Below are 23,747 nucleotides of genomic sequence, written 5' to 3'. Positions count from 1 at the left end.
AGCCGCGCACCTGTCAATTTGGTTCTTAAACAAATTCAAACATCTTTCACTAACTCATTCCGGCTGGCCGATTTTATTTTCAAACTTCGCCTCAGGGCTTCGGGTTCGATCCTACCCCCCCCCCCCCCGGTTCTTTTTTATTTAACACCACACACACCTCCAAACACCCGGGCAACGCCGGGTACCCCCGCTAGTTTATAATATAAATCTCACCTGTCTGTTTAAATGTATGTATGTATGTTTGTATGTCTGCCTAAAACTTTCGACAGAGGCGACGGATTTTCACAAGATCGATATTGTTTTGAAGCTCGACCCTTCAGATGACAAATATTGAAAAATTGGCCAAAAACATTAATTCCATCACCCTCACCTGGGTGTCTTTTACAGGAAGGGTCGTTTTTTTTTCACTGACATTTTTTGCAAGTCATTCAACCCTCGCATCCACAACATCGCATAAAAGGCGTTATTTCGACCACCTCTGACGTCACAACCACGGTAGGCACATCGGTAAGACTGTTTGTTTATTTTAACTTCTTTTTCCTCTGGCGCATTACAGGTTTGAGCCTGTTTACTAGTCCTATTTGTTTTGTTTTTTTTGTGATCGCTATTTTCCTTTTTTTTTTTTTTGCTCAACCAACACTCATACATAGACCTCCACTTTCTTTTCCGCCTTTGTGTCACAGGTTTGAGCCTGCCTGCCTACTACAACCTTTTTTTTTGCTCAACAAACACCTCCAAACACCCGGGCAACGCCGGCCACTCAGGCTAGTCGTTAATAAATGCTCAAATTTGTTGACAAACACCCATACAGGTCTGTCATATTAGTATAGATATGTGACATATATAAAAGATTAATTTTATATGTTGAATGCTTGTGATGGTTGTGAATGTGACTTTGCTGCTTGTTATTTGCTGCCAATCCTTACATCTCGGAACATTTCTTGTACGATTTGGGACAATATCAACTCGGCCTGTGTTTACTCCACATCTAACTGTTAGACATGGGCCCCAAATACTGATTTTCCACAACTTTGACTGTGCCATGATTCAACCGTGCTTCATCAGAAAATTGGTGTTGGTGGGATTTCGGATGCCTTATGCCTTATTCAGTGTCTCGGGTGGTTTGACCATGTATACCATGCCACCTCCTGCATCAACTCCATAACATGCTTGATTACCCCAGGCACTAGGGTGCATGGTCGGAAACTTGGTTTCTGTGCCTGAGAAGTGATCTGACTGTATGCAGCATGACTGATATAAACTCTATTGAGAGCAGGTGCGAGACATTGCGTGGTGCTGTTTTCCTCAGAGTTTGGGTCAGTTGCAGCATCTTAAATATCAAATCAGATAATAATGATGTGTTCTTGCTCAAGTTTGAAATGGTATTTTCATTGCAAAATGCATAGATTGAATATCCATCCATGTTATCGTTTATCAGCAGTTGTAGTATTTGTAGTTGCAATCTAAAGTTTGTAACCTAATTGGTTACTTTTTTGCATTATAATTTCTAATTGTTTCACAACTCCACCTATAAACATGCACTGTCCAGCATGGTTTGATGGATGCATATGAGTGGCAGATGTTGCGGGTGATAGATGCTTGGCCAGCGAATGACTGAGAGGAGAGATAGAGAACTGAAAATATCTTTGGCTGGAGACAGAGAACTGAAAATATCTTTGGCAAGAGATATTTTCTTTGTTTGAAAAAATAAGTACTTTATTGAATGAGAAAGTCATGATAGAAGTGACCTGCTGGGGAAAAGTCAGATGAGCTCCAAATAAACCTCATCGAATAGAGATTGTCCAACTGTTATCTTTAATAATCAATTTCTGGATGGTCGAATGGTGATCACTAACAAAAGGCCAGAGTCAGTTAGAGGTGAAAAAATTCTGGGAGATAGGTAGGAGAGGTGGTCAGAGCTTTCCTTCCTTCTGAAGGAAGAAGGGTTGGAGTTGAATGTTTGACAGAAGCAGTTGATTTCCCAGAGACCTGCTAGGCAGTTCGGCCGGTGTGCCTTTCCAGGCAGGTTGGGTCCTTTGGAGTTCTCAACTAAAGGATCGTGTAATTGAACTTGCATGTTCAAGTCTGGTCAGGCAAAACTCTCATCCTTCATGTCTGCAATTCAACCTTTGGAAAGTGAATACCACTTGTAATATCTCCTTTCCCTTCAAGAAAAAAAAACATTATTATTTGTGTATAAATTTGATGTGTAGTTTTTGTTTTGGAGAGAGAACTCCCTGGCACAGCGAGTATGAAGATCAGGACCAGTGCAGTGAATGCACTAGGGTATACTCATACATCCAAAAGAGAAAAAAAACAGCAACATTGTTCATTATATTATACATTATTTATTTTCATATCACAGAGCGAAAAATGAAGTAAAAAAATAATTTTATTTGTTTGTGTACAAAAATATAATTTAGTTAGCAAGATGTATTAAATAAATTTTATGTTTTCCACACGGTATAAAAAGAGTTATGGCATCAGAAGTAGATTATCTCCCCTTGCACTAAACAACCTTAGCATTATTATTTGATGTTAATGGCTTCCTTCATAGCATTAGATTGGGAATAAATTGTTTCAACAATGTGTGAAATAGGAGAGAAGTCTGATGCAAGAGTCGTTTGGTAAGACTGAGTAGGTTTTAAACATGTAGATTTAATGTCTATTGATTGTGAAAATGGAATTGAAAATTCTGTGGATGATGATGGAACGGATGATATTGATGTAGATATTACTGTTGATGACGAGGATGGGAAAGTGGTTGATGTGAAAACTCGATTATTGCTCCTGCTGCTCCTTAAATGTCCATATCTATTGTCATCTGTTTCAACTGGTTCAGTTTTTATATTGGGGTAAATGACAAAGCCAGCAGAATTTCCAGACTTGTTTGGAGTCAGTGGTGCTACTGCCGATTCTTGGCCAAAGATGGCAGCCGTGTCCTTTTGGACTTGAGCCAAATCAGCTTCAGTGATTTCTTGCTTGACATCAAGGACCTGAATGGCGACAAGAGGATTGCATTCTGTGGAGTTGGAGGCGGGAGAACCAAGTAAATCGGTTGATGACCTCATGGCAGGAACTGACATGTTAGTTTGAATTTGAGGAGCATTTGTGAAAGCAACAGCAGCAGCAGAAGGTTGCTGTACGTGATTTGGAAGATGACTATCACATAATTGTTCAAATTCACTCATGTTCAGTCTCCTTGCAATGATCTTCAACTCTTTCAAAATCTGAACATCCAAATCTAAAATTCCATCGTACATATACTCAGCAAATGCATTCAGTGCTTCCCTGCTGACTTCCTCAGGGAAATTCAGTTGCAGAAATTCGTGAGACAGCAAGTCCGCACTAAACAGATGAAGCAACTTTGGGCACATGGCCAAGAGGACGAGTTTATGAACCTGAAAAATGAAAAGAAAAAAACGTATATATATTTCACAGAGAAACAAAGTGCTTGGCTGAACTTCAATCCATGGTCCCTCCCTATAAACTCAATGAAAACTCATCTAGCTACAACCACTGTCAATAATTTTCCTCTCTCTCTGTGGTTAAAACTAAATGAAAGTTTCTTTTCTAGAACTACCTATTTATGGAACAAACTACTGCAGGGCTGCTTTGCAGCTAACTACAACATTGTCGTTTTCAAGTGTGAACAAATTTAAATAAGCGGATATTCCAAAGTTTCACTATCAAGACCAATCATCACGGTTTTGTATTAACGTTCACCTGACACTCATTAACCCTTATCCTCGAGTGGCCTTTTGGCCTTGATAAATGGTGCCTCTTAGTAAAAAAAGCACTACCTTTAAGTGATGTAAATAGATTCTTCTTTTTCAAATTAGTTGTTTGAAAGGTGATAAACATGACTGGATGTTACTACATTCAGTTCAAGCCAAAGACCAATTTTGAAAGCATTTTATTTTTGGTGTTTTGTATTATTTGAATTATTCTGACAACAATTCTATCTCCATTGTTATATGCACAATGTTTTGATTGATGTAAACTGCGACCTTCTTCTGGTACACTGCTTTTAGATTGAGGCACATATATGGCGGGAAACTGCTGAAAGTGGTTGTAGTTAGAGGAGTACTTTTTGTGAATATTTGACAGAGGGGACCATAGATTCAGATAAGCACTTGTCATGCAAATAATGATACACAATGTCTTTTCTGTGGAAAAGAATTGCAGGGAAGAGAAGGGCCATCACCTACTAGGATTCAAAATTGATTTTGAACTCTGTCAAGGCAGGATAGGTTGCTCCGAATAGCTTCTGCCCATATGTTGCAACAGTGCTCAATTTTAGGATGAATTTGGCTCTAATACAAATAGGGGAGTGCCCTTCAGAACTTCAGACTACCATCATGCAGGACTTTTTGAGGACAGTATTAGTCTGGAACTCTTCTTTATAATATAATGATGGACGCCCCTTTTGTTGGAGCTGGAATTCCCAACCCATTGTAACTTGTTGAACTTAATATAAAATATGAGTGTAACGATGTTGCATGCCCGGGTAACACCGATTCACCCTGCTTATGAGCTAAGGGTTAGGTGGAGTGTTGACATTTTGTTAAAAATCACACATGGCTAAAAGGAATGACAAGAAATTGAAAAAATGGATTTCAAATAAATAAACACAGGGAAGCCATGCGCAGAATGTATGAAAAGAAATTTAGATAAAAGATAATAATCTTGTGGGCAGAAAGTTTATTAAAAATACGAACCGAAGGAGAGCTACCTGTTTTATCTCACATATTTAGATGTCTGATTGTGGATCACCCAGGGTTAGATAACAACTGGTGAACTGAATTATTGCAACCATCAAAAGTTTATTTTGAATAACCATAAAACAGATTAGCTGACAAATCCTAGAAACTAGTTTGCAGATACAGATTCAGTGCCCATTAATTGTGCTCATTCTCAAAAGATAACAATTTTTTTTTTCTCTTACAAAATGGCATTTGGGAAAAACCCTTGGTTATGTAAATGAAGTAGGAGGAGTAGGAGAGACCCTCCCACATGTGCCCTGAGCATCTGAGTGGTATTTTCCAGTGAGAGTCTGGTCACCCTTGAAGGGTCCACGACTAGACAAAGATAAAAGTGTAGCCACCAGGACTTAGGGTTAGTATCCAAACAGCACATTTAAGGCGGTGTTGTATTACATATTTGGTCCTGAGAACCAGGATTGCAACAAATATACTCCGAAGAGGCAATTATACAAGTGTCGTTCTCTCTTTATTTCTCGTTCTTTCTTTTTGATATGTATTCTAGTTTTCTCTCCCTTTTTTTTGCTGAAGAATTTTACCCCTTCTCTCGCTTCACTCTTGACTGTGTGTAAGAGAGAGAGAGAGAGAGAGAGAAAGAGAGAGAGAGAGGCAGAATTTAACAGTTTAGTGTTTTTTTCTTGCATGAGAACAACCTCAAGCAAGCCAGCTCTTGAGTGTTTTTTTTATGTCTTTCAGATATTGTAAAAATAAATTCTATATATTGTTATTAAAGATGCTTGCTCGCTTTTTTATTACAAAGCATTCAATTTTCAGCTGCCAATTCCTCAGTCAGGCTAATTAATTCTCTAGAAAGAATTAACAACTACTAAAAAGCCAAATAAACCAAACCATCCAACAGTGCAATCATCAATTTGGATAACACAAAGCTGTTGTGTTTAAAAATCTTAGATCATGTGAGCTAAACATTATAAGATAATATTGTGTAACACCCAAGAACTGGTGGTCAGTGCTAGGATGATAAGAGCCCTTCCAGAGACATCCTCAAGGACTTAGACTCTCTGGCCGACAGGGTTACAAGGATCCCCTGCCCACAATAGTAATAGAATGGTCTTACTAGGAGTACATAACTGCGAATGGTATAGCATACATGATCAACAAAAACATTAAAAATTTCATGCAATAGAAAAAAAATAGAAACTCACTTTGACAGTTGTTGTTCCATTACCAATGCCTGCATCACATAACTTTCTACATTTCCAGAGAGAAGATAAATTTGACATGATACAACGTTGATGGTCGGTAATAACAAATATTCGTTTTTTTTTGGGTGGAGGCTTTTCTATTGGCTTTGGCTTAACTACTTCTACCTGAACAGGGGGTGCAGTTGGCATGGGGACTGGGGGCAAGGTAGCCAATTTTAAATGAGGAGGCACCTGTGTTTGAGAAGAAAGCTGTTCACTACGTCTATCTCTCAAAGTTGGTTGTGTAAACATCCGCCGTCTGCAAAATATAATAATAATAACTATAAAATACTAATGAAAATAATAATAATAATAATAATAATAATAATAATAATAATAATAATAATAATGATAACAACAATAATAAAACATTTGAATAACACTGAACATAGTGCCATTATTAATTGCCGAGGGCTTAGTTTGTTTTTGGTTTTTTCTACAGTTTAAACAGAAACCATTAAAGAAAATTTCAAAAAGAAAACCAAAATACACTTCTAAAGTATATTTCTCCTAAGCCTTAATTGTATGTTTAACAAACATAAATCAGATAAAAGGGATAAATAAGGGGTGGGGCAGAAAAAAAAAACCCTATCGAGACATCTTTCAGCCAACCCTTTTCAAGATTAATGTTGGCAACAGGGAAGAAAACATTGTTTAAAAACGTGGTCAAAAGACCATAAATTATTAGCGAGGGTAAAAAAAAAAAAAATTGTATGGGGAATAGGAGAAAAGAAAACAATCTCAACGAATACCCATAAATTCCAAATTATGGGTATACTCTCTTTGTTTACACAGAGATGGTTGGCGTAAATTAATGGATACTGTTTCGAGAATTTTTAAGTGAATTCTCGGGCGTGCTTTGTGTAAAACCGAGAAAGTTTCATCAGTGTATCCGTCAGTGCAGATCTGCCACTGTAATAAATGTTCACCAATGGCCGACTTATGAGCTTGTAAATGCCTGGATGTTGGCCTTTTTTTGTGCCTATGTATCGAAGGGGGGACATGTTGGGAAATTCTAACCTCCAAATGTTGAATGGTATGGCCCATGTAGTCAGCTTCACACTGACCGTTAAACCGATAAACAACCATATTATATTGAGTGGTAAGGATACCATCCTTTTGAAAGGAGGGGAAAGCATTTCTCGTCCCATATACTATTTGAACCTTGGTTGCAAAATAGCAACGTAAAACAGTTGTAGCAATTTTATGCGAAAACTCCTGGCTTTTGATACCAATCCACGAGTTTCACATATATGGGATATTTTTGAGGGCCCACAAACATTCCGCCTTTAAACGCCAAGATTTTATCCCTCACACATTTTTGAATTACGTGTAAAGGATAACCATTAGCCAAAAGGATCTCAGTTATGCTTTGGAGTTCCGCATCTAGTTTAGTACTAGAGCAGATCAACAAAGCCCGATGCACTAAAGTTTTAATCAGATTTAATTTTCTGATTTTACAGAACACATAAAAAGCCCAACATCCGCGCATTTACAAGCTATGTTTCTCCTATTCCCCATACAATCTTTTTTTTTTTACCCTCGCTAATAATTTATGGTCTTTTGACCATGTTTTTAAACAATGTTTTCTCCCCCGTTGCCAATGTTAATCTTGAAAAGGGTTGGCTGAAAGACATCTCGATAGGGTTTTTTTTTCTGCCCCACCCCTTATTTACCCCTTTTATCTAATTTATGTTTGTTAAACATACAATTAAGGCTTAAGAGAAATATACTTCAAAAGTGTATTTTGGTTTCCTTTTGAAATTTTCCTCTTTAATGGTTTCTGTTTAAACTATAGAAAAAAACCCCAAAAAACCCAAACAACTAAACCCTTCACAATTAATAATGGCACTACGTTCAGTGTTATTCAAATGTTTTATAAAATTATGTACCCATAAAAATCTTTTAATAATAATAAAAATAATAACAATTATAACAACAACAATTATAAAATAATATTAAAAATAATAATAACATAATAATAACAATAATAATAGTCATAATAATAATCATAAAAATAACAACAATCAAGACTATGCCAAAACTGATTGATCCAAACACCTGGTAGTTGCTAATGTGAGATGGGGACAATCTGGTAAATATGCAGTCATTCTTTTACTCTGGTTTAACCATTGTACCATCTAGACGAAGGGAGCTGAGGTTGAATGCTGTATAAGAGCTGCAAGGTTCATTTTTATCCATCTCAAACATTCACTGTGGTGGTGATGGGAGATTTCAATGGCTACTAAGGAGCATATGTGTCAGGCTACGATATGGACAATTCTTCATTATGGTTACAAAATGTGGCCAACGAGAGCAATTGATCTGCTGAAAATGTCTGTTTTCTTTGTATTCTGAAAGGCCGCTGTTTGGATAAGTACCAACTAAAATTCTTCATCAACAACTGAATTGCTGACCCTTCCTCTCCGTTCATCTCTAATGCCATTAATGATGGCTTTGACATACAGCTTGGTCCCCAAGAGGTTCTTTTCTTTCCTCCTTTAATTGTTGGTGCAGATGTGCTGGAGGCAATCTAATGATACTATTAGGTTCACAAGTAGTCAAAGATATAAGTAGCCAATGGCAATAAAGCTGAAATTGAGATGAATTTTCCAAACTTGGAAGCTAAGAGTTCAAGGGATTAAAGTTGACGTATGTCAAATGCGGTAGCTAGGGTCAGCGGTGACAACTGGAGTGTCATTCAGTTCGTGTGAAAGAAAATGACACATGAAAAAGAAAGAGAGAAAAGATGTCTTTTGGTTCGCATGCAGGTGCAGTCTAGCTTCTGATTTTGGATGAAGCAGATGAGCAGTTTGCCTTCTAATAGCAATACACATGAAAAAATTGAAATAGCTTGAAATATTTCAATATTGGTATGCATAGAAAGAGCTTGATGAGCTAAGAAAGAATCTTTTTAAATTTTTAAAATCTGATTAAAATTAAGGAAGTTATGGCTATTTTTGTGCCTCACACATTTGGATATTTTTCCCTCTTTAAGACCATATGCGTTTCGTCACATTTTTTACACTACTTTTTCTGTAAAAATGTCATATCTTTGTTAAAACACAAGACTAAGAAATGAAATTTACCATATAAGTGTATTTTTGTACAAGGAATCAGAATATGCAACTGAAAATCTCCCAAAGTTTATGGTTTCCAAATAATCTGCAGTAAATGTGCATAAATATGCAGCAATTCCTTAAAAATGCCATGTATCCATAAACAGAAAAGAAGTTGGAGAACTCAAAATTGAATTGTAATGTGCTTTATGTACAAAAAACTTAAATCTAAACATAAGACCATTTAAAAATGAATATATTGCAATATTTCTTTGGTATTATTGTAGATTAACACCTTCTGTTTAACCCCACTCAACTCCTTCTGACCACCCCTCCAAAATGTGATTCTACCTTTTTAGGAAATTATGTATAAAATGCCATGAAAAACTTTAATGAAAGATAAACAAATTATTTTAGAATTGAATGTAAAATAATTTCCTAATATAAGTCATTCTAGCATTTTAGGGCAGTTAACTGTTTTTTTTTTTTTTTAAGATGATTATGTGTAGTTTTAAGAGGGTTTCTATGCAATGAGAATATGGGGAGGGTTGCCATTCGGACTTTGAATTAATTGTAGGGGCTAAGGAAAATTATGTGTGAACATACTGAAAACTTGACAGAGACAAAGCTAACAAAAACAATATTAGAGGGGGGAGCGGTTAGTTTCACAAAAATTTAATGTAAAATAATTCACCATTTCCTGGCCATTCTAGCATTTTAGGACAGTTAACCAATTTATTTTCATGTGTATTTTTCTTTAAGGAAGGATCTATTTTTTGTTTGTTTGTTTTAGATGCTTGTATGTGGCTTACAAAGGTATTTTATTTGGGGGGGGGGGGGGCTTGCCACTCGAACTTAGTGTTATTGTTAGGGTTAAAGAGTGTTTTAGGAATACGAACCGTTACTTCATTTTTGTTTTGTTGTCCTAACAGCAAAATGCCGTTTCCATTTCAAATAAATATTTTACAGAAAGATATATATATATATATATATATATATATATATATATATATATATATGTGTGTGTGTGTGTGTATTCGACAGGTAAATAAGTCAGAAAATGTTATATTTAGTTTTAATTTAATAAGAAACTGCGTTGCAAAATTTCAAAGAAAATTCCATAAATTTGTTGATTTCTATTTTCGAGGTTGAAGGTGTTAATTCCATAGGCCGTTTATACTACGCTGGAGCAGTTTGTAAAAATATCTTTCGCTTAATAAGTAGAAAAAAAAATAACGAAATAAAAAGCTTCCTAATTGTAGTTTGATGTGTTTTCTTTTAAAATTTCAAGAATATTGATATAAATTTTGAGGGTTTGTATTACTATACACATAGATTCGAAAAAGTTGTCAAAAAACAAATATGTAACAAATAAATGTTATCAAAAGCAAGTTACTTTTCTACATAACTGGATAATTTTTTAGTGTTTTTATTTAATGTAACATGTTTATTCAGCTTGAAAACAGTGTTTACCGATGTTTTGGAAAATTTAAAATGGCGCCCGACTCTTGAAACGGTAAGTTTGTGGAAAAGAGTTAAAAATAAAAACGTAGACAAAATACTGCTAGAAACTCGCTCAATATATGTTACCGTGACATGTGACATAGGCTGACATATATTCGGTGAGTTTTTAACAGTATTTTGTATAGTTTTTTTTATTTTTAACTCCTTTTCTCAAACTTACCGTGTCAAAGAGAGTCGAGCCGGGCGCCATTTTTAATTTTCCAATACATCGGTAAACACTGTACGTTTTTCGAGCTGAATAAACATGTTACATTAAATAAAAACACTAGAAAATTATCCAGTTAGGTAGAAAAGTAACTTATCTTGCCTTTGATAACATTTATTTGTTATATATTTGTTTTTTGACAACTTTTTCGAATCTATGTATAAACGAGATTTTGATACTTATTTTGATTTTGAAAAAAAACATTTGTGGCTGTTCGCAGTAAAACATTGTTTTAATTTGCTGTTCAAAACTAATTTTAAGAATAAAAGTGCATGCAATCTACAAAAGTTTATTTTGTTTTTTTAACCATGTTTTTAAATTTGGCGAGAAATGTGAGAAATTGCAACAGATTCAATGAATGTTCGCGTATTCAATCACCGCGAGCGGATATTTTGTCAACACGGTTTTTTAACAAATAAGAAATAATATTTTTATTATGTTTGAAACAACTTTAATAGTTTATTTTGGAAGTATATTCCATAAATAAAATAAAAAAAACCCACTTTAAAAACAGAAATTACGATTTTTTTATATTTTATTCGCAGTTTTGTCTTAGGGGTGTCAAATTTGCAATGGCGATTTTCTCAAAGATTCTGACACTGCTACAGATTCATAATGCCGAATTGGTTGGGATTGTTGTTATTATACATTCTGAAAACCGAATAGTTCTAAACTAATGTTATTCTGATAATAAAATAGCTCTAATTAAACATATAAGAACATTTATATTCATATTTTATGTTTTTCTTAATTCGTTCTTGAATAAAAATTAAAGAACACGTGTTGTTTATACACTGTGCTGTGCTATGGCTGATTCTACAGGCTGGAGCTGCTGCTGCTGCTAGTACTTCATTTGAACAAATTCGAGAAATAGAAACAATTTTTTTTTCGGGTAGGTCCTTTTAAATTATCAATTACCGCGGTCCTACTCAACATAAAATAATACTTTTAATTGATAAAGATAGTAAAAAGATTGATTTACTTACTACTGAGTGTCCGAAGAATTTTTTTTTCAAAATGTTTGATACTAGTCATATTAAAAGTCTTATTTTTAACACAACAAAAAAAGAAATGGTCAAAAATATTTCGGACACTTGACAGTATTAAGATTAACACCTCTACTGATTGGTTCCCAAATTTCATGACGAAATTCTTCATACAATCACGGTACGGACCTTTAGAAAACAGGGGGGGTCATTACAAAACCTTACCGAAAACGCCATTTTATGACGTTCACATTTTTATCACTTTATTTGCTTATACTCTTAAAATATATAATGTACATTCATATTTATTAATTCATTTGAAAGTATATTCATTTCCGAACAAAACAGTAGTAATTTGAAGACTTGAAGTGCTTTGGTTTAAAAAAATATGGCTATTTTAGTAGAGCTACCTTGAAATCTGTGATTATGCAAAGCGTTTTTTCGTCCGTGTGTATTACTACTTCTAATTTGGGACGAGATGGACGTGTCGAGCGACTCAGAATAGGTAAAAAAAGAAAGAAACGCAAGAAAGTTTGAGTCACAATGTGATGCTTACCCTCCCCTGTTCATTCGTTAGATGAATAAAGAATCCATGCGATAAGATTGATGTTATGTTTTCGTCAGATGTTCCTTTTCAGCATCTACCAGTGACGGGAAGAAATGATCAGAAGACCAAGAAACCATAAAAGGTATGGTGACTTTGTTGCAATACATATGCACACACTAGCAGTGACACGACTACATCCATAGACACACAAGTAATAATAAATAAGATATAATAAAACAAAGACAGAAAATCCTCCTCCTCATGCAACTTTATTACATTACTATGAAAAAAAAAAAAAATCTAGCTTGATCTTTCATGTGCTATGAATCATATTAAAAAGATTCAGTGTTTTAGCTGTTCAAATGAGTCTTCCATGAACAGCCAAAATTACATTTCCATATCAATTTTGTATGTTTTTTCAAAAGGTAATAAGATTTTGCCCAAATGTTCAAGCTGGTTTGATCTAATAATTATTACTTTTATTGTTAATAATTTTTATTTACTACAGTATGACATTACATTTGTTTGAAACCTGCATTTATACACTGTGAAAATTAGCTTCTGGACTAATAGCACACAAAACAGCAAATGTTCTCATTTCCAATGAACACAGAATAGTCATAATCCAGTAACAAACTGAGTTACCAAAAATAAATTTGATATGATTATGTTTTGCAAAGATCTATGTACACACATTAAAAGATTTTCTGAAATAAGGTTATTGCTAATTGCCTGAGGTGTCCCTACTGAGTAATGCAGACAGGGTGGCTCAGGTAATTTTTGTAGGCCAAAGTTTGCTTATCCTAGTGTGCTTGCTAGCTTTTTAAAACTATGCCTGACTTTGTGTCTAACTTTCTGGACAGGCAGTAAACATACTTTTTCCATCATCAAGACTGATCCCACCTCTTCCCATCTGGCCTCAATTGAAATAAATGGCTGTTATCTTAGGGAAGTACCATGTTTTAAAAAACTTCTGAGTCTGACTTTCACACCTGATTTGAAATGGAGCACATACACCAAATCCGTTGCCAAGGTCACTGGAAAAATGGTTGGATCATTCTACCACTCTAGTAGGTATCTCACTACTGACACAATCCGCTACCTGTATAAGAGCTAAGTACATTCAAGAGTGAAATACTGTTGCCACATCTGGGCAATGAGCTGCTCGGAATATCTTATCCTACCTTAACAGAGTTCAATACCGGCTTCTAAACCTGGTAGGTGATGCCCTTTTCTCTTCTCTGCAGCCTCTTTCTCATAGTATAGACATCACTAGCCTGTTTCTGCTCTATCATTATTTTTTATGGCAAGTGCTCATCTGAGTTCCAATCATTGGTCCCCCCTTACCAAACGTTAAAAAAAAACACTCGTCTAGCTACAACCACTATCAACAATTTCCCCCACTCTCTATCTGTGCCTAAATTTAAATGTCGATTCCAGGAACAAAACTTTTCTTTCCTAGAACTGCCTGCCTGTGGAACTCTGTTCCACTGGCTTGCTTTCCAACTGACTATGTTTGTCTTCAAGTTCAATGTAAACAAGTTCATGCTGAGTCGTCTCCTTAAATAATCAAATCGTGCCAAATTCCCACTACTAACGATTGCTACACTGTTCTCTTGATGACTACTGTACACTCATTAATTCTTATCCTTTGAGCTTTGATAAGTGGTGATGCCCCTGTATATATAAAAAAAACTTGGTTTAGTCAACTTATTTGAATCTTCTAAGAAAAGAATGCTTGATGATCTTTGATTTTCAACAACAAGTTCAGACAGATGCACACCTTGACGATGGTCGTTGGTGCAGGGAAGAAAACAGCAAATGTGGATACATGCAGCAATGCTGGCCTCAGTGCAAGGGGACACAAAACAAAATATAAAATAATTACCACAACTGATCGTACAATAGTTATAAGATAAGGACTAAACACTTATTCTACAGTCAAACAAGTCAGCATATATATATATATATATATATATATATATATATATATATATATATATATATATATATACATATATATATTTAGACAAATATTATTGAATAGCACAGAATTATTCTGTTTTACAATTTTCCTTTTTATCTTCTCCAATCTCCGAATAGTCCTTTTTGTGTTTTTCTCAAAATTGTATATGTTGGATCCATAATCGTGAGCGCTTTCGACAGAAGTACTTAATAATATTTGTCTAAATGGGAAAATGCTGCCTAAATATACACAATATATATATATATATATATATATATATATATATATATATATATATATATAATCCTTCAGTTGAATCTCTGAATATTGCATCAAGTATAGCTGGGAGATATAAAGGAAAGAGTGTGGGTGCAAGTGCAGGCAAATAAGAAATCTCTACTTACGAATTGTTGTCAAAACGTTGTTTCTGAAATTGTCCGACTTTGTTCTGAATTTTGGCAGCATTTGGTTTCATTAAAAGATTTTGCCGATTCAAAGAATTCACAGGTAATGAAGAGGCATTTATCCTTTTAGCAGTTCTGACAGCATAACACCGTTTCGAAGAATTTGGGTTCATTGCTTTGTTCTAAAAAGATAATTGAAGAAAGAAAAATAGAATTAAATTGGGAGGAAATATTTTGTAGAATATTAAAAGCAGACTTGGTTGCAGGAAACTTGAAGGAATATTGTTTTATAGGAAACTTAAAATATATTGTTATATAGGAACTTAAAATGCATTGTTATAAAGAAAACTTACACAAATATTGTTATCTGGGAAAATTAAAAAAACATGGTAATATAGGACACTTAAAAATATAGTTCTATAATCAGGTTATAAAAACAATAACTTAGCAAAGCATTGATTAAAGAAAATAAGTTTTAATTTTATTTATATGTACTGAAATATTAGTTACATATTATTAGTTATTATTTTTTATAAGTTATATTTATTTAAATGTGGACACACCAAGAAATGTGTGTTCTTTCTAAATATCAGAACATAATTTGTAAACGATTCATTGAAAACAAGTTACAATGGTTAATTTTTATATTCTCAGTATACTGAAATACAAGATTAACAGATTTACGGGCCCTGTCGGTGGGTCATTAGAATACGCCGACTGCTCCCCTGCAGAGGGTAAAAGTCCCTCAATGGGGGTCCTGGATATGACCTTAAACTATATCCAGTGGTGAGGCCCCGGCTTGTGGGCTTTGGGGAGTGTGGAGCCACCCTTTAATTACCATTGCTCCCAGGTCCACTCTGACCCGGAGTGGTAGTACCTGTTAGGGTCCCAACTATGGGTTAAATAGAAACCGACGTGAAAACAAATATTCTATTAGAAAAAATTTTTCTTCAAATCTTTGGATTCAGCATTAAATAACCCGAAAAGGGTTGATATGCCGTAAAACAAAAACAACCAACCAACAGATTTACACTTAGCGAAACCTTTCCGGTTATTCTAAACTAATTTGATCTTGCCAAATACCTTTCTCTTAATATTATGTGTTCTAGCAGTATTGAATGACTTTTCTCTTCTAAAACACAATAACTTCACTTTTTCTACTATTCATTAAAATATCTCGAATCAATTTGATTGTTCTACAAATGATTGATTTAACAAAATCAAATATGGTCTATGCTTCATTTTAAAACATGCGGTGTATTACTTATAATATAAAAAGCAATGTTAAAAAGCATGTTAATTAATTAATATAAAAAATGTGCCTCCACCTCCCCTACTATAATGGACAGTAAAGAATAAAAATTGTTTACAAAGAAATATTTTACCTAATTGTGAAACAATAAACATAAATGTTAAAAAACATGTAAGTTAATTTTATAAAAAGTTTGCATATGTGCATGATCTCCCCCAATAAAGGAAAATAATGAATAAAAACTGTTTACAAAGAAATATTTTAATCAGTTCTAAAACGATTTGTACTGGTGTTTTTGCAATAAAGGAGAAATCTTTATGGATTGAGGTAATTTTGTTTTGTTTTTCTGAAGTGATTAGTAATGACCTGGAATAGACACTTATACAATCAGGTTGGCAGATTAAGATCTATTGAATAAATGTTTAAAAGGCAGTTGAGGAAGGTAATGAATAAAAAATGTTTGCAAAGAAAAATTATAATCAATCCAAAAACCATTGGTTCGGGTATCTTTCAATGATGGAGAAATCCTTCTAGACTGAGATACTTTTTGTTGTGTGCTCATTATGTTTTATTTTGATTAAGTTGTTAATAAGTTAAGAAATGAAGCTCCATCAAAAAAATAAAAAAAAAGCGGTCAATTTTTTTAACTTTGACCCCTATTATGACACCTTAAAATTTATTGTTTTGGGCTCAAATCAAATTATTAAGTTAGATCCATCTCCAAGGAAACTATATCTAAAATATCAAGTGTTTAGACCAAAAATTGTCTGAGAAGTTTGGTAGAGTTCTCAAACGTCAAATCGTTGAACTTTGACCCCTTAACAACCAAATTTCTGGTTGAAAACCGATCACAAAGCTTTTCCCAAATTTCAGCACCCTGTATATCAAATTTCGAGTCTGTAGATTTTAAATTGACAGAGTTATTGTGTAAGGAAATGTACACACGCACACACAAACACATACACGTTCACTTTTATAGATATACTAGCATGAGTGCCCGGCGTTGCCCGGGTGTTTTGAAGTGTATGTTGAGAAAAAAAAAAAAAACGGTCAATTTTTTTAACTTTGACCCCTATTATGACCCCTTAAAATTTATTGTTTAGGGCTCAAATAAAGTTAAGTTAGATCCATGTCCAAGGAACCTATATCTAAAATTTCACGTGTTTAGACCCAAAATTGTAGAAGGAATTTGGTAGAGTTCTCACAGGTCAAATCGTTGAACTTTGACCCCTTAATTGCCAAATTTCTGTCCAAAAACCAATCACATCGATTTTCCCAAATCTCAGTACCCTGTATATCAAATTTCGAATATATATATATATATAAAAGTGAAAGTGTCTGTGTGTGTGTCTGTGTATCTGTGAACATTTCCTTATGCAATAACTCTGTCAATTTTTAGTCTACAGACTCGAAATTTGATATACAGGGTACTGAGATTTGGGAAAATCTATGCGATTGGTTTTTGGCCAGAAATTTGGCGATTAAAGGGTCAAAGTTCAATGATTTGACCTTTGAGAACTCTACAAAACTCCTCCGACAATTTTGGGTCTACACACTTGAAATTTTAGATATAGGTTCCTTGGACATGGATCTAACTTAATAACTTGATTTGAGCCCAAAACAATAAATTTTAATGGGTCATAATAGGGGTCAAAGTTAAAAAAAATTGACCTCTGTGGTCTCTTCCAAATTACTCTGACAATTTCTGGTCTAAATATTTGAAATTTTACATAAAGGGTATTAAGAGATAGGGCAAGCTTTTTCATCAGTTTGGGTCGAAAATTTTTAGTTACCAATATATAAATGTATGTATGTATGTCTGTTTGCATGTCTGCCTTAAACTTTCAATAGAGGCGACGAATTTTACCAAGATCAGTATTGTTTTAAAGTTCGATCTTTCATACGATAAATATCGAAAAATTGGCTAAAAACATTAATATCTTCCCTTTCAACTAGGCACTTTTCTACAGAAGGGGGGGGTCACTTTTTTCGCCGATATTTTTGAAAGTTATCCTCTCCTTTAGATTGTCTAGCCTTAATTTAAAAAAATGTCTCTTCAGGTTTGGCGGTGGTCGTAACAGCATAAACGTTGGGTTTTACCCCGTTCTTTTCCTCCTTTGTGGTACGGGTTCAAGCCTGCCATCCTACTACCACTTTTTTTTTTTTTTGCTCAACATACAATCCAAAACACCCGGTCATGCCGGGCGCCCCTGCTAGTATAGATAGATTAATAAAAATGCAAAATGCGATGATATTGTAATGTTTAGTAAACAATACATTCAAGTAAATTTAAGAAAAAATAAGAAAATCTTTTTTGGCAACTGCTTTATATAATGTAACAAAGTTTTAACATTGCAACAACATAAAGGTTTGGTTTGGTTGTTGTGTTTTACGGCATATCAACCCTTTTCAGGCTATTTAATGCAGAATCCAGTTATTTTGGAAATAGTATTCATGTTGCATCCAGTTATTTTGTAGAAATTTTTTATTCTTCAAGCTCTTTGTATCTTCAATCGCTAGGATGTGTACTTTTGCTGTGGTCAACAAAAAAATGAACAGTATTTCAGGATTGCTACTGGTTATAATATAGAAATGTCGGATGAGTAAATAAAAATATGTAAACAAAACATACGTGAAATTTAGGTTTTAAAGACAAGGCGGTTCTGTTATGTTCATACTAACCCAATATTTTATTTTTATTGTTTTATGGCGATATTGCGTGTTGTTCTTGCAAGTGTTTTCTAAAATTGTTTATTCTGTTAATCCCGAATTCCAAGAAAGCGCATACTAAAAGCCAATAAAAAACTGGTCACAACTATTTTAGGGAAAGGTCCTTATTTTAAGCCATGTTGTCAGAAGGAGCACTGTGAAATGTATGAGAATGAAAACTAAACACAAATGGCATCCTTGTTAAAAGCTCCGCCTAATGTGGAGGAGTTCTTGGTTATATTGGTCAGAGGAAGAGGAGAAAACAATTAGTGAGTGAAAATCGTGCTACCACTATTTAATATAATTTAATTTTGAATGTGTTTCTTCTAGGAATTAACATAATATTGTTTGATAAAAGGTTTAAGTGAATAATAATAATATGCACAAAACTGACAACAGATAGTGGATAGTAGTCTGATTATATGAAATTTATATGTGGCGTCTGCCTATGCAAAGCTATAACATTTATTTCTAAAGGGAATAATTGTTCCTATTGCATTATATAGAGAGAAAAGAGAAGAAGAAGAAGAATAGAAAACAATATATATAAGTATTTGTTAGAATTTTTAATTAATTTTTTTTTACATTAAATCAACTAGATTGCTTTTTGGTTTTTAGAAGACAAGTTAACCATTTTACAACATAATCATGTTTGACACACCTGTTCTCGTCAGATCACCGAAATTAAGCAATGATGAGCCTAGCCAGTACCAGATGGGTGACCATTTGGGACTTTCAGGTGCTGTATGTGCTCTCTGCCTATTTTAGCATTGTTTCCAGTCGTCCTGAACTTCTTGCCACTAGACTCAAACAGTGCCGATTCAGGGGAGGTGTGGTTGGGGATTGATTGCATAACCCTTGCCACAAAATTACATGCACAACTGCCCCTACGGAGGTATCCTTTGTTTTTCGAGACTGAACGGTCAGAGGCATCGATCGACCAGCCATATTAGCAATTTAATTTGTGATATGAAAATCCTATTTAGAATCAATTATTTACTTGCATGCAATAATTTACTGATTAACATTAGAAATACTATGATGCATTGTGATAGATTAAATCCACCATAATACATTTTGATTTCTTATCAAACAATTTAACCACATTTTGGTTGCTTAGGAAACAGTCAGCCATTTCTTTTACTTGGGAGTCACCATTTATCAAGGCCTGAAAATCACTCAAGGATAAGGGTTAATGAATGTAAGGTGGTAGTATAGTAATCGTTAATGGTGTAAACTGGGTAGAATTTGAATATTTATGGGGACGGCCCAACAAGAACTTGTTTACATTGGATTTGAAGGGTACCATGTTGTATTCAATAGTGTTCCACAGGTGAGCTGTTCTAGGAAATAACCTTTGTTCATAGAATCTGTGTTTAGATTTAGGCATAGATAGAGTGGAGGAACCTGTATGTAGTGGTTGTAGCTAATTGAGTGTTTTTTTGTGAAAGTTTGGCAAGGGGGAACCATACATTGGAGTTCAGTCAAGCATTTTCCATGAAATTAATGTAATACAAATTTTTCAGGCTTTATATTGATTTTCTATTTCTTATATAATATTTTAATAACACTTTTTACTTTCCTTGTTCAAAGACACACAGTATTTTGTGGAGGAGCAGCATCCCTACAAAAGGATTAGTTTTTTAAATGCTATTCAGCTCAATTGTTTTTTGTTTACTGGAAGGGTCACTACTTATCAAGGCCAAAAACCACTCGATAACATACAGTGATAACTGGATGGAATCATAAATTTATATATATATATATATATATATATATATATATATATATATATATATATATATATGGTAAATTTGTAGATTAACATCCTCCACTAAATCATCCCACCTCTTCCAAAAATGAGATTCTACATTTGTAGGCGTGAATATCCAGAACAACATGGTAGAAAAAAAAAAGAAAAAAGAAAAAAAGAAGAAACAATTTAAAATTTAGAGTGCGGAGGATCATTTTCATATATAAATTAGATAATCCCTTAATTTCAAATCAACCTAAATTTTTAGGGAAATTAATTTCATTATTTTGCCAATAACTCTAAGTCCAAGTGACAAGGTTGAGAAACCATATGTAATTACATAAAAAAGTAAACAATCTTCTCTTCAAACCAAACCGCACATAGTATTTATCTCATATAGAAAAAAAAAAAGAAAAAAAGTTGGTTAGCTGCCGTAAAATGAAAGAATGGGTTGAAAATGGAGAATCATTTACATTAAATGCAGAAGAAATCTGCAAAAAAAAAAAAAAAAAAAAAAATTATTTTGATGTAAAGGATCCCTCATATTAAATTTTTTGTAAAGTTACTATATTCAAAATGGCACTCGATTTTACTCAAAGTGTAACCTCGATACCATAGAACATTAAGCAACTGAAAAATCCCTTGTTTTTTTCCTATATTATCTCCTTCACCCCACCCCCACCAAAAAATGAAAAGAAAATCGATTGTCTGCCCTTGATTCTGCTTTAGTGGTTCCTGCAGTAAAACTTTATTTTCTTAAATTAAAAAAATATATATATATATTTGATCAAATTACAGGATTTGTGGAATATTTCATTTTCGTTCCCTGACTGATACGACATCATACAGACATTTCTGTGTTTTCTTAATTTTTAATTACCGCCATCAGTGCCAATCTGAATATGCACCAAAATATTATTCTACTCAATAAATAAATATAACGATAGGAGACCTTTTAAGTAGGTTTAACTCCACGGTGTGAATGCGGTATTTTGGTGAAAGGAACCAGCTAAGAGTAATCGCAGCAAACTTTCGTAAACCAATACAAAGATCCTCAACCCTCGACCCTCTATTCCCCAAATGAACAGCAACAGCACTATATAGTTGGATATAAAAATATTGTATTATAATAATTTTATTGTAATATACCATTTTTGTAATTTTTTATTTGACCAAATAAATAAAATCGATCACCCATTTTCGGCCGCGTTTAAAAATTGAACCAGATTGCAATGATGCAATGCAATACCCTGCAAAGCACAAGTTTGCTAAAACATATTTCATTGCTACCATATCTCAAACAAATATATTTTGCCTTTTTCTAACCTTTTTGCTCGAGTCAATAAAACGGTATTTTTTTTTCTACTTTTGTATTGTGATAAACTTTTCCTTTTTTTTTTTGAAAAAAAAAAAAAAAATTGTTTTTATATTTCCTCTCAAGATTAACTCATAGTCATGGCACTTACGCGAATTGCTATCTGCATACTTTTTCGGATTTTGTCCGCATTGTCCATTATCGTTGTCACTGTCGACGGAGGGAGATTCATCGCCCGATAAACACAATTGCGACTTTCACCATTTTCTATTCGACGAATCACTTCCATTTTCAGTTCCAACGTCAACGAACGGCGTGATCTTTTCATTTCGACAAGTTGAGATGATCAAGTAGATAGCTTCTTTTTCTTTCTTTTTTATCAAAGATGGACACTTTTATCTTATTCTTTTTTCTTACCCAAGAAAAAAAAAAATTCTGTTTTGATCATAGATTTGTTGCAAGCATTGACGGCTTCACCTTTAAACAAAGGGAGACTACCAATGAAAACCACACTAAAATTAAAAAAATAAAATGAAATTAAAAGTAAAAATGTGCGTTGAAAAAGTCACAGACGGCCGTCGAGAGACAATGTCGCGCTTTTAAATTTATTTTTGTTCTTGTTCACAGTGCTACTGCTACAGTTTTATTGGTAAATATCCAGATCCGATACTACAGAACACCGACCACTCTAATTTGTTTTGTTTTTATATAGGTAATTGAGGTCGCTAACAACGAATCTGATAGTCAAACTTGGGGCAAATTTACCGTTTGCATGGTATTAACCCCCGAACCCACGAATAACTTTCCACCATTTTGCAGCTTCCGTTTACGCTACGCGCGTGCGCTGCAGCATGAACGACGGCTTGCTTCACCTAGCAAACTGCCTTCTCACATGCCGTACCAATCAAAAAATTACGGACTGACATTTTTTTAATGACTTACAGTTAAAGAAAAGTACAACAAATTGGGGGACTTTTTTTTTTTTTTTTTTGTCTCACGTAGTTTTTAATGTGGTTTACAAAAACATAAGCACCAAACATCTTTATGTTTTTCATTCTTTTTTTGCGGGAGGGGGATTCAATTATAGAACTTATGTGGCTTAATAAGTGCTTTTGCAGTTTAGTTAAACGTTTTTCCGCGCGTGCCCAAACATCACATCCGCCCCCGCTCGCGCCCCCAATGTAAACAGTAAAATCTTCGGAAAATGTTAAATGGTGTTCTAATTGGTAAATGTCGATGCACGATGCGTTACTTACGGAAAAACGTTTAACTAAACTGCAAAAGAAGCCACATAAGTTCTATGCTAAAATAAATAAATAAAAATAAATAAATAAACGAAGAATATTATTTTTTATGTTAATTTTCATTTACTTAATTTCTTCCTATTTTTGTTCAAATATATTAAAATATCGGGTTTGTATTACTGTACACACACATAGATTCGAAAAACAAATATATAACAAATAAATGTTATCAAAAGCAAGATAAGTTACTTTTCTATTTAACTGGATATATTTTTTATGATTTTATTCAATGTAACATGTTTATTCAGCTCGAAAAACATACAGTGTTTACCGATGTATTGGAAAATTCAAGATGGCGTCTGACTCTCTCTTTAACACGGTAAGTTTCAGAAAAAGTGTTATAAATGAAAAACTAGACAAAATACAGTTAAAAAACCGCCGAATATATGTCAACCTATGTCACGGTAACATTTATTGAGCGAGTTTTAACAGTATGCTATCCAATTTTTTATTTATAACACCTTTTCCGAAACTTACCGTGTTAAAGAGAGAGTCAGACGCCATCTTGAATTTTCCAATACATCGGTAAACACTGTATGGTTTTCGAGCTGAATAAACATGTTACATTGAGTAAAAACACAAAAAATATATCCAGTTTGGTAGAAAAGTAACTTATCTTGCCTTTGATAACATCTATTTGTTATATATTTGTTTTTTGACAACTTTTTCGAATCTATGTGTACAGTAATACAAACCCAAAATATTTTTGTAAACCTCTTGGATTTTGGACTGTTTTGTGTATAACGTTTCTCCGTTCG

General features: G+C 33.9%; 1 protein-coding gene across 1 annotated transcript; it reads right to left on the bottom strand.

Moving 5' to 3' along the window:
* Nucleotides 1-2,328: 2,328 nt before the first annotated feature.
* On the bottom strand, nucleotides 2,329-22,170 carry LOC145303494 (uncharacterized). The gene is made up of 4 exons (XM_080144919.1): nucleotides 21,837-22,170; nucleotides 14,657-14,838; nucleotides 5,927-6,224; nucleotides 2,329-3,401 (listed from the first exon to the last, which is right to left on the bottom strand). The coding sequence occupies exons 1-4, from the start codon at nucleotides 22,011-22,013 to the stop codon at nucleotides 2,529-2,531; spliced, it is 1,530 nt and encodes a 509-aa protein (XP_080001045.1). The 5' UTR covers nucleotides 22,014-22,170; the 3' UTR covers nucleotides 2,329-2,528.
* Nucleotides 22,171-23,747: the final 1,577 nt, after the last annotated feature.

The sequence above is a fragment of the Euprymna scolopes genome, chromosome 19 (genome assembly GCF_053919585.1).
Source record: "Euprymna scolopes isolate OS-2025 chromosome 19, ASM5391958v1, whole genome shotgun sequence".
Taxonomy (NCBI): Eukaryota; Metazoa; Mollusca; class Cephalopoda; order Sepiida; family Sepiolidae; genus Euprymna; species Euprymna scolopes.
This window is presented reverse-complemented; position numbering and strand designations above follow the sequence as displayed.